The sequence below is a fragment of the Equus asinus genome, chromosome 6, assembly GCF_041296235.1.
Source record: "Equus asinus isolate D_3611 breed Donkey chromosome 6, EquAss-T2T_v2, whole genome shotgun sequence".
Classification (NCBI taxonomy): Eukaryota; Metazoa; Chordata; class Mammalia; order Perissodactyla; family Equidae; genus Equus; species Equus asinus.
The window spans coordinates 17,729,649-17,741,699 of NC_091795.1; the positions used below are offsets into that span (position 1 = coordinate 17,729,649).

The 12,051-nt window shown below is 46.5% G+C and overlaps 1 protein-coding gene and 1 pseudogene across 3 annotated transcripts in view; both read right to left on the bottom strand.

The window, feature by feature from the left end:
• LOC123286709 (small ribosomal subunit protein uS5m-like) overlaps positions 1-12,051 on the bottom strand; it is a 363,347-nt pseudogene that overhangs the window by 74,292 nt on the left and 277,004 nt on the right.
• Positions 1-12,051, bottom strand: part of LOC106838520 (zinc finger protein 2) — a 54,877-nt gene that overhangs the window by 13,257 nt on the left and 29,569 nt on the right. The window contains exon 1 of one of the 3 annotated variants that reach the window (XM_014852683.3): positions 450-796. Coding sequence is in view for 1 of the 3 variants with exons in the window: in XM_070511730.1 (XP_070367831.1) it covers positions 11,521-11,591 (71 nt within the window). In the remaining 2 variants the exon portion in view is untranslated. Of the gene's footprint in view, positions 1-449; positions 797-11,520; positions 11,592-12,051 lie in introns of those variants that run through there. The other 2 variants (XM_044772876.2, XM_070511730.1) reach the window with 2 other exon arrangements.

The following is a 12,051-nucleotide window of genomic DNA, read 5'->3' on the forward strand; positions in this document are numbered from 1 at the left end:
ATGAACGAACACTAAATTCTTTTTAAACGTTGTCTTTTCAGAGAGAACACTGGCTTTCTCAGAAATGCGATGGGTCTTGTGGGAAAAAATCCAGGATTCTGAACAAATCCTGTGACTTCTCGAATCCTCACTTGCCCCATCTGCCAGATGGGTATCCTACTGCCTCATGGGGTTCCTGTGAGGACAAAAGGAAGTCATTATCAAAAGCCAAATAGTCAGATCTGCTGATTTGGGGGGCAGGGGAGGCGCACATCATCCTAAAGACCAGCAGGGCAAGGCAGGCGGCGGGCTCTCCCTGAAAACCCCAACGTGAGGATAACCAGCAAGAAGGGGCTCTCTCACACAGAGACAGGACGCTTCTCCTTCCCGAGCCTGCCCCAGCCAGAGGGCAGCCTTTCTCCTTTTACTCTCCAGCAGGCACCGCGCCCGCACCCCTCCCAAATTCTCACCTCTGCCCCCCGGCTCCCTGCAACTCTCTCCCGGCCCGCGCAGGTGACTCCCGCCGCAGAGAAAGGCGCAGCGAACGCGCTAGGGGCCCGGGGGCTGGGAGGGAGGTCGCCCACCCAGGGGCGGGGAACACGCGCGACCCTCGCGGGGCAGCCTGCGCCCCCGACCCGGGGGCCCTCCCGCCGCCCTCCTTCTGGCCACTCAGACTTAGAAGGACACACGCTCAGTCCTGTTCGACCCCAGGCTCGACCTCACGCCCGACACGGAAGAAGCCGGGGCAGACGACAAAGACATCTAGGAGCCGGCAGGGCCCGGTCGCGCCTGCCCGAACTCGCGGCTGAACTACAACTCCCAGAATCCTCCGCAGGGCGCGGCTCGCGACACCGTACGCCGCTTCCCAGAGGACTCCGGGGGACGCTGGCCAGGGGTCTTCCGCCCTCGGGGCTGTCTCTCCCGCGATGGGGGCTCCCGGTTCTGGGTTTCCCGGGGTGTTGGGCCCTTAGAAAGGTCCTTCTTGGGCGTTCGAAGGGCCGGGCTTTTCCTGATGCCGATTCTGCCTTCCCGCCCCGGAAGATGTGCTCGGCTGCACCAGACCCCGCCGCACGTGGGACACTCTCTCCCCTGCAGCTGTAACCGGTGGATGGCTGCGCCCCAGCACACCAGGATTCCCTCGTAGCTGCTGGACTCCCTCAGAGGGAGGCGCCGCATCCCAAAGGATGGTTACCCCACCGCCGTCGCTTCCCTTCTGCGCCTCCTCGGCAGTAGGCCCATTGCGGCAGGGTAGAGGTTACCTCAAGTAGCCCGGGATGTTTATTCCAGGCTGCACTTTGGAATAAGAAAAAGTAATATCTCAGTCTCGGGAATCACATCAACCCAGAAACAGAGCCCCATGAAGTTGTCAGTTAGTAACTGGTACCGCTGACCTCAAGGGGACTGGAACATGAAAGACTTTGACTCCCAGGAGCTCCAGGAGCTGCCTGCTGGGAGTCGGGGTGTCTTCAGGCTGGTGCATGTTCTCACTTATCTTCCCACGATAAAGTAGCCAATGTTCCATCCGGTTCAAATTCCCGAGAAAGAAAATCAGATTAGCCTAACTGTCCCTGTTTGGGTATCAGCCGCAATGTCCGTTTATCCTTTCTCTAATAGAGTTCCCAACTTTTAGGTAGGCCTAAGGCTTCCCCGAGTAACGATTACATTTCTCATCATCCCTGCCTCTTGCCAGGGAGATGAGAGCAAAGTGATTCTTAAAGGAAAGAGGAAAGCTCCTCCAATACTGGCTGGAACACAGACAAGTCATCATGACCACGTGGACACCGTTAACACCCTAGTGTAGGGGAGGAGGACATTTCCTCTCCCCAAATGTGGGTTCGTCTGGCCGGAGAACGAATTAAATTCACATGAGACAGAATAGCAAGAGAAAATTAAACAAAGCTTTATGAGGAACCATGGCCCGGGGCCTTTCTTCCCGAAGGAAGAAAGAGGGCCGAAGAAGTGGGGTGCACATATACCCCCAAACAGGGTGTTTCACATGTGATTGAAATGTCCCTCCCACAATAGTCACAAGATTGCCCTGTCGGCACAGTGCTTGATGGACACAGCAGGTAGTGGTTGGCTATCTTGGTGGGCGTAGCAGGAGGCTAGTCGATTGTCTGGAGCTGGGCAGTCACAGGTGAGCGCAGCAATCAGTTCCTAGCCTAAAGAAAGATGCTTAATCCTTAAAGAAATGCCAACATTGGGAGGGGGAGGGAAGTCAGATACAGGAGGTTAGCAGCCTAGCACAATAAAATGCAGATTTAAGTCCTTGCCTTTGGTATTGATTAAGAGTTTTTGGAGAGAAGGTCATCTCCTTTCTTCTTCCTGGTACAGAGAGGGAGGCACCTTTTACAGATAGAGATTTACCTTACAAATGTAAATGTGTCCTAAGGAAGGGCAAGTTCCATTCCTCAGAGCCTCCTTCCCTGTCCCAGTTTATCAAAAGCAATCAGCCTCAAATAATCCTGATGCCAAAGAGACATATCTTGGGGTGGCCAATTTCAGGTCCCCACACTAGGAATGGCAAACCAACAAGATAGAAGGAACTGAGCCCCTGACGGTTTGGTGGAACTTGTTCTTTAACATGAGAGAGATGTAAACTGTTGTGTAAGCCACCGTTATGCTGGGTCTCTGCTAAGTCTGTCTCCTAACTGGTCTATAGGTTGGCTGCTTTTGGTCCAGTCAGCTAGGTCTGGGAGGAGAGAGGGCGTGTGGCAGAGAACACAGCCCTGCAAGCTCAAAGAATAGCTGAAGGGCTCCCTGCTCCCAGCTTCCATCAGCAAAAGATAAGCAGTGGGCAGTTCCTTTCAAAAATGGTGTGTATGAAAGGCACCACCAGCTGACCTGTCTGGAAAAGCTGGTAATACTTTTCCTCCTTTTGTTAACCATCCCCATCACAGCAATCCCTTTTCTTTAGTTACCATGTCAATGGTCAGTTCTCAGTCTTCTTCTCACTTTACCAGTCAACAGCAGTTAAAACTGACTCCTCCCTCCTCCTGGAAACACTCTCTGGTTTTCCTCCTTGAATGGTCACGCCTTCTCAGTCTCCTTAAGTAGTTCCTCCTCTTCCAGCCTCTAAACCAAGGGTTCTCAAACTACAACATGGTCAGAGTCACCTGGAGAGCTTGTTCAACTGGAGCCTTTAATTCCACCCCTATTCAGGATGTCTGGGGTGGGGCCTGAGAATTTGCCTTTCTAAAACTTCTCAAGGGGTGCTGAAGCTGCTCATTTGCGAACGAACTCAATGTTGTGTTGACGAAAATAATCCAGAACCAATCTATAAATGAAAATTTGGGTGAGTTTATTCTGAGCTGAAATCTGAGGACCATGGCCCAGGGCCTTTCTTCCCAAAGGAAGAAAGGGCACCAAAGAAGTGAGGTGTACAGAGTGGTTATATACCCCCAAGCAGGACGTTTCACATATGATTGAAATGTCCCTCCCACAATAGGCACAAGATTGCCCTGTCAGCACAGCGCTTGATGGACACAGCAGGTAGTGGGTCTGCTGTCTCAGAGGGCGTAGCAGGAGGCAATTCTATTGTCTCGAGCTGGGCAGTCACAGGTGAGCGCAGCAATCAGTTTCTAGCCTAAGGAAAGATGCTTAATCCTTAAGGGAATGACAACATTGGGAGGGGGAGGGAAGTTGCACCTTTATCTCAAGGGCCTTTGTTCTTGCCATAGGGAATATCTAAAGCAGATATACAACGCGTGCTCAACAGCCATGGTCAGGCCCTTTTGGAAAGACAAGGTCAGGCCGAATTAGGTTTATACCAAATGGCTTCCTCATATTCTCCAATATATCCTATTGCTTGCCATTTTTATTTGTCAGTTGGAATGTTCGGGGCTCAATTTTTGGGCCTCTCTTCTTTTCCTATCAGCACTAAGATTACTCCTTAGTAATCCTGTTCAGTCTCGATGTTCTAAATACCATCCACGTGTAGTCAACTACCAATTTGTATCTCTAGCCTGGCTTCTTCCCCAACCTTAAGCTGTCTCCTCAACCTCTTTAATTGGATGTTTAATAAATACGTCTAATGTAACATGTTCAAAACTGAACTTTTTTTTTTCCTGAGGAAGATTTGCCCTGGGCTAACATCTGTTGCCAATCTTCCTCTTTTTTTGGCTTGAGGAAGATTTGCCCCAAGCTAACATCTGTGCCAATCTTCCTCTATGTTGTTGGGGGTCTCTGCCACAGCTTGGCTGATGAGTGGTGTAGGTCCATGCCCGGGATCTGAACCTGTGAACCTGGCTGTCAAAGCTGAGTGCACAGAATTTAACCACTACGCCATGGGGCCAGCCCCAAAACTGAACTTTTGATGTCCTTCCTCTCCCGCTGCCGTAACTCTTCCACCTGAAGTTTTCCACATCTTAGTAAATGGCAACTCCATCCTTCTGATGCAGGCTTGGTGAGCTGAGGAGTTGAAAGAAAGATTTCTTGGACTTTCAAGGTCTGCTAGCAGTGCTCCTTTATTCAGAGAACAGCATGGGGACAGGCCCCATGGACAGTAAAGAGCTGCAAGCATGAGACAGGACCCATGGGCAGTGAAGAGATGCAACAGGTTGAGGGTAGGGCTAAATTTATAAGGCATAGGTATGTCAGTTATTTCTTTACTAGACAAAGGAAAGATCATGTGAAAAAAAGTTGTTAAAATGGTATCAGTGCAGGTGAGGACTGGTCATATAACTTTGGATACGAGTCAGGTCAAATCAGGTCAGGATGTCCTATACTTCCTGGAGGATGATATAGATCAGCGTGTAGGGCAGGATGCCTTGGGCTTCTCTCCCTGGGGCAGCCTTGATCCTCCTCACTTCTAGTTGCTTAGTTCAAATACCTTGGAGTCATCATTCTTCTCTTTATCACACAACCCACATCCAGTTCCTCCTCAAATCCTGTTGGCTGTACTCTCAAAATGTATGCAGAATCTGACTACTTCTCACCACTTCCACCACTACCAACCTCATCTAAACATCCATCATCTCTTGCCTGGACCATTCTACATGCCTGCTAACTGCTCTCACTCCCACTCTTGCACTGCACATCCTATTCTCAACACAGTTGCTCCCACATCAGAACAAAGGCCAAAGTCCTTACAGTGGCCCACAAGGCCCTTCAAAATCTGTATCATCCACACCCACTAACTCTCCAATCTCATCTACTACTTTCCCCTCCTTTTTTCTGCTGCAGCCACACTGGCCTCTTGTCATTCTTTGATTAAGTGAAGCATGCTTCCACCAAAGAGCCTTTGTGCTTGTTCCTGTGCCTGAATATCCCTCCCCAGATATCCACATGGTTTGCTCCCTCACCTCCTCCATGCCTTTGTTCACCTCCTCTGGGAAGCATTCTCTGACCACACTTTGTTTTATTTTTTCCCTTTAGTACTTAGCTTTTTCTAATAAATAATTATTAATTTTGTTTATTGGGTGTCTCCCAACACACATACACCAGAGATTAAGCTCCACGGGGCAAGGAGATTCCCTAGAGTATTTATTGGTACTTAGATGATCAATAACTGAGTGAGAGTGTACTCTTCTCTATACTTGTAGAGAACGTAAAAGTGCCTGAAACTAAGATGGCCCTCATTGCTTTTCTTGGCTTTCATTTGTTTGCTTTTAGAAAACTCGGACTTCCTTAACAAGCCTGCCTTTATTCACATAGGCTCTACTTTAGAATAATGTGGCCCTAGACACTAGCAGCTGGCCCAAGCATGTACATGGGTGTCACATAGCAGTAGAGTGGAGTTGAAACATCTTGGGATGAAAACCCATTGGTCCCCAGTGAGTCCCATTGTCTCTTAAGGGTGGATGGCCCTTGAGTTTTCCTAAATTTAGTGAGGGCCTATTACCTTCTAGTCTGGCTTTGTTTTTGCCACAACATCCTGCCAGGAAAGCATCCTTGCCTTCCTCAAGAAGCTACAGTGCCATGAAAGGCCATTTACTTTGATGTGAAAGTTGATGTTAAGAGAGGTAAACAAGGAATCTGTTAATCACCATGGAAGAGAGCAAAACTGAAAACGTAAAGTAAGGATTTGGTGGCAAAGAGGTGGAGATTTGAGGGATGTGAGATTCAACAGAAGAGAGACGTGTTAAAGGTCTCAGGTAGTGAGAGAGGAAGGCGGACCTGAGGCAGGAAATCAGGCTTGGAGTGAACAGCAAAAGGATTCAATCAGGCATATGCGAGTCTTGTGCTTCGTCACATTACCTCTGCCTCTGCACAGACCCTCAGCTATTTTCTCCACTTCAGCTGCCAGAGCTGCTCAACACACTCAGCCATTTGATTGCACCACCTGCAGCTGGACAGCGTTCTGCCTGGGAGCGCCAGTCTCTCCCCCTTGCTTGCCACAGGCCCAACACTGCACACTCAGGCTTCTGACTCATTGCACCACTTCCAGGCTTGCTGAAGTGCCATACAATGGGCTGTGGGATCTGGCTTTCCTAGCGGTGGCTGGATGATGCAACCTGAAAGTGTGAGGGGAACAAGAAGGATCAGATCAGATAAATTCCTTCTGCTTCTCTTTGCCAATCAACTGCTCCAAGGCACGGTTTCTCCGCATAGACCATCTGGAGACTTCTTGCAGAGCCAAGTAGATGCACATGCTGAATAACCTATTGTCTCTCTTCTCAGCTCATTGTGAAGCAATGGCCAATAGGTAATAGGCCACCTTGCTTTTCTTCCCATCCCTCCCTGCTTCACTTCCTTGTCCTCACTCTTGCTGCCCTAGGTCTGTACTTCATAAAGCCCCAGCTCTTAATCTTTGCCTTGGGCTCTGCTTCCTAGGAAATTTGGGCTAAGACTGGGAATGTAGCCTTCTCTCATGCCCTGGTCTCTCTAATAGCCTCATTGTTTCAGGGGAGAACTGTGAGTCATGAGCAGTGTATCCATGGTAAAGCAGAAGCAGTTATTAAGACCAGCTGATGAAGGCAGAGGCACAGGCTGAGACTTGGATCAAGTAAGGAGGAGCCTGGAGACAAGCCACTGGGAGAGAATGATAGAGGGTCTCTAGTCCTAGCACCAGGAGTTCCAAGGAAGCAAATACCTTAGTGTCAGTGTCCAAATGCTTACGGAACCCTGAATACATATTCTCTAATACAGCATAGCGGGAATTTACATGTAAAATTTCTGAGCATTCATCAGCATGAAGTCATGCTGATGGCAGACGAGATGTTGCAACTAGCAGTCCAGAAAAGAGCCACAGAATGAAGCTAAGATGGTTGGTGACATGACAAGCAACAACCAGGATCTACTTCAGGAACTTGATAAATGCTGCTTGGATATTTTATCTGGAATTTGGAAGGGGCAATGCCCAAGACAGAAGAATCTGAAGGTATCTGAGACATGGAGGTCTATCTAGCAGGTCTATATAAAGCCAAGTGAAAAACATCAACTCCGCCCAGATAGAGGACATTCAGGGTTGGTTTCAGCCTGTCCGTGGTTTTCTGGTGTAGGTTTGGTTTGTTCACCCATAATAGCTAAATAATAATAGTATGGATTCTTTGAAACTCATGAAGTTACTTGTTCAAGTAACTTTTTTTGAAGTGGGTCTTACTCCATCTTATATTTCCATCAAATAGACATTGATGAGGATTTTCAAGGGAGTTACAGAAAATTCCCATTTCCTAGCAGGGTCACTGTAGAGGAGTTAACGGGAAAGAAATAACGGGAATGGGCATTCGCATTGTGAGAGAAACCAATAGACCTTTATATGAGAAACACCTTTCAGCCAACATCATATCATCATTTTGCACTGAGACACATCATGTTCCTCCCTTTTACACACCGACAAACAACAGGAAGAGACAAATGGTAGACCTGGAAGATTACTAGGCCTCTCCACAAACAGGCTTAATAACAGTCAAGAGCTACATATTGAACTGACTCTTGGCAACAAGTTAACCAACTTCAAATAGTGTAAGTATATATATATATATATATAATTTATAATTCATTCTCTGTGTACGTTAGGAAGATAGTTGTCTACAGGTAAATGGATATGTTTTTAGTAAGAGTGGCAGAGAAGTTGGCCTGAAGAAAACCAGCCATGCAAAAGGATATTCAAAGGACTCTAGGGTCAGGCTACCAGATCCTCATAAAGGATTTGCAAAGAATTATGCTGGGCTAAAGGGACAGGGAAGACCTCTTTCTCTGTCTCCATTACTCTGCCACAATTAGGTACAACCCTGGAGGCATGAATACTCCAGAGCTGATCATAACAGATGTGGTCTATTACACTTCTGAAGTCATGCCAGCCTCACAATGAGGTACTGCTTGCCTCTCCTCTGGTCCTGGTTTGAGGCAGTATTTTCTCTGGGTAGAAGAGTTAGTTCCTTTTATATTGACTCTGTATTTCTTTGGAAAGTTTAACAGGAATTCCCTTTGGCTATGAATACAGTGGTTGAAAACATAAGAGTCTTTCTCTCTCATTCAAGAATAGAAATAGGCAGCCAGTGCTGGTGTGGAGGCTCCATAAGATCATCAGGGAACCAAGTGTCTTCTGTTCTTCTCCTCTCCCATCCTTTAGGCCTTGATTATACCCTCAAAGTCACAAGATGCTTTATGGAATTCCAGCCATTAAATCCACATTCCAGGTGGAAAGAAGGGAAGGGAAAAGGGAATTTCCTAGCGTCCCTCTCTCTTTTATTAAGTTGCCTTCCCAGAAGTCCTTCCCAACAAATTACAATTATATCAATACATCATTGGCCTGATATTTGATATATCAGTATTTCATTGGCCTGATTAGCCATACCTCACTGCAAGAGAGGCTGAGAAATATAGTTGGGCACTCTGCTGCTCAGAATAGACTCAGATATCCTATTGGTAAGGAAGAAAAAAAAGAATGACCACAAGTTAGGCAACTAACAGCCTCTGCCATAGTAAGCATTACTCAATGCTCATTATCAACACTTTAAGCTATTGCAAGTTACTTTATCATGAAGTTCTATAAAATGGCTTCATAAGTTGAACTGCTGATCCTAGAATATTTGGTCATTTGCCTCTTCTGCACACTTTGCACAGGTTTGATACACATGTATGATGGAAAGGAATCCACATCCTTATGTGATACCTATGGCATGTTCAACAGGTCAGGCACCATCAGGGGTCAGATCTTTGATTACCATGGGGATTGATTTTTTGTGGCCTCTGCTATTGGCCATTTGTCCTGCCTAAAGTCCCAGATTCCTGCTCATTAACAAGATGAAAGAAGAGCGTGCCATGCTAATTCTCTATCCTTCATTCACTGGAGTGCTGATATGGCACAAGAAATTAAAATGATTGTGCTTTTTTTTTTTTTAAATGACCAGACACTAGGAATCTGTCCTCCTCCTCATCTTGGTGCTCATGCTCTCTCAGCTGCTCTCTGGAATTATTGCTTTATTACTAAGCAGGAATTCGCAAAGATGTAGGTATAAGGAAGCTAATCTAAGTCTTCACTGTGTAGGTGTGGACAGCCTGTATTTTGGTTTCAGAGATACCGATGTTGTGGGCAAGAAGGACATCATGTCTAATAGGATGTGATGGCCTAGCTTTCAGTTACATCCTCGCATCCACTGCTTTAGTACTGAAGGATGACCACTCATGGATGAGCTCTGTCTGGAGTTAACTTTCACTCTGTGGTATTCTTTGAGCTTAGACACAGCCCCATCCCCTGGGTCATTGTGGCTGACTTCTTCAGCCTGGGACCTCACCCAGCTGCCACGGCTGCAGCTGGTTGTTGCAACTGGACTTTGCACTGTTGGTATGAATATTGTTCCCTTCAGCAGCTATGAGTGAATACATTATGAGAAAGAGAAGGCCTGTGTCCAGGGTATCTATGGAATTGCAGAGCCAGGCTAAGGAATCTCAGTTATCAATGAGATTAAAACAAAGATAAAAACCACCACAATCCTAGAAACAAGAATAGTTGGGTGATGGGTTAGGCTACCGGAGCCCAGAGGTCAGGGTAGAGGGCAGAAGAGCCAAAGTTCAGGGAGGAGGAGGCTCCTGAGGAGCTGAAGTGAAGAACAAGAGCATATAGCCCAAATCAGAGCTCCAGGAAGCTCTAAGAAGGGTGGATTAAAAACTAACAGCACAAGTATAGAGAAGGTATTTGCAGTCCTAAGTAGACATTAGCTTGATGTTTATTTTCTTACTGAAGTTTCTAGTTCTAGAAAGTGTACTTGATTTGGGACTCAAGTTCTCATGACTAGACACGTATTCATTCATTCAGAAAATACGTAATAAGTGCCAGGCACCACTGGGAACACAGCAGTGCATGGATATGAAAAAGTTCTTGTTCTCATGGAGCAGTCTAGCAATGAATGAATGAATAAATAAATAAATAAAATATATGATGCTTATCTTAGAATCCCCTTCAAACACTTACAAAGCATGTTGATTGGACAGCTTCTGATCTGATCAATTTGGGGCTCCTCAGACTATTATCTTAAATTTGAAGTACCCCAGGGGAAGTCCATGGTGTGATCCATTGAGACTATTTATTAAGACTCTGGTACCAAATGGAGGCATGAGAATAAACAGTAGTTAGAAGGTGCTCAAAGATAAATCTTCATTATCTTGAAGTTACTGAACCAGGTTTGTTTTGCCTGGCACACAATTATGCCAATCATTGAGATGACGAGTCTGCAAAGAGAAAGGATTTAATCACAAGGCAGCCAAGCGAGGAGGTGGGCAAATCTACCTCCCTCCAAAATGGGGACTAGGGTTATTTATGGGATAAGGGGGCAGGCAGGGTGGTCTGAAGTGGGAAAAGATGATTGGAGGTAAGGAGAAGTGAGGTAACTGATGATCCGTGCAAGTGTAGTCAAGCTTCATGGCTCTTCACAGGACACATGTTCACAAAATGGTAGCATTACCATGATCTGAGGGTGGAGTTTTCAGCTCCTTGATGTCACAGTGTCACCTATTGGTCATCTGCGCAGGTCCAGTTGATGAGTTGGTTGTCTTAACCAGCCTGAACTGGACAAGGAGTCGACTCTCAGTTCTTGAAAAACTCAAGCACCTGTTACTATGGTGACCCAGGCATCAGAGATGTTATTTACAGGGTAGGTTTTAGTAATGCATTATCTGACTACTTTTGCAAACAGACAACTAACTGAGTATAGTTAAAGCAAGTTGGCCTCTGGTTTCAAAGTCACTACAGGGGTCCCTTGTCCAGCTGAAGCACCTTTGTGATACTCTGAAGCCTGTTTGCATAATGTCACTGATGTCGGATGATAGATGACTTTCAACTGAGCACTTTCCCGCACACGCTGCACTTGCAGGATTTCTCTCCAGTGTGCACTCTTTCATGTTGAATAAGTTGTCTTTTCTGGAGGAAGGTTTTCCCACATTCAGTGCCTTTCTAGGGTTTGTCTCCACTATGAATTTTCTGATGCTTATTAAGGGATGAGGGGTCAAAGAAAATTTTCCCACACTCATTACATTCAAAAGGGGACTTTCTAGTGTGCGCTTTCCTGTGGTGAATGAGGGAGGAGTGGTCAAGCAGAGCTTTGCCACATGCCTTGCACCCACAGGGCCACTCTCCAGGGTGAGTGAGCATGTGGTGACTGAGATTGCTTTTCTGGCTAAAGGATTTCCCACATTCTGTACACTCACAAGGTCTTTCTCCAGTATGAATTCTCTGATGTGGAGTAAAGCACAAGTGGACAAAAAAAGCCTTGTCACATTCATTACATTCAAAAGGCTTCCCTCTGGTATGACTTCGCTGATGTTCAATAAGGGTTAATTGGTCATAGAAAGTTTCCTGACATTCGCTGCCTTCAGAGGTGCTCTTCCCAGTGTGAGACATCAAATGTTTCTTAAGACTACTCCTATAGCTGAAGGCTTTCCCGCATTCTTTATAGTCATAGAGCTTCTCTCCAGTGTGAGTCCTCTGATGGCAAGCGAGGGGTAAATGGTTATATAAGGTCTTCCCACATACGCTGCATTCCAACTGTATCTCCTTACTGTCAGTTTGTTTGGCAAGAGTGTATCCCTGCCTGAGTCCTTCTCCTTGGGGGAAGATTTCTTCAAAGTCTCCCCTGAAGCATTTTCTTTCTTTGTGCCCTCAGGGTTTTCTGGGCCAAGTACAGGACCCAG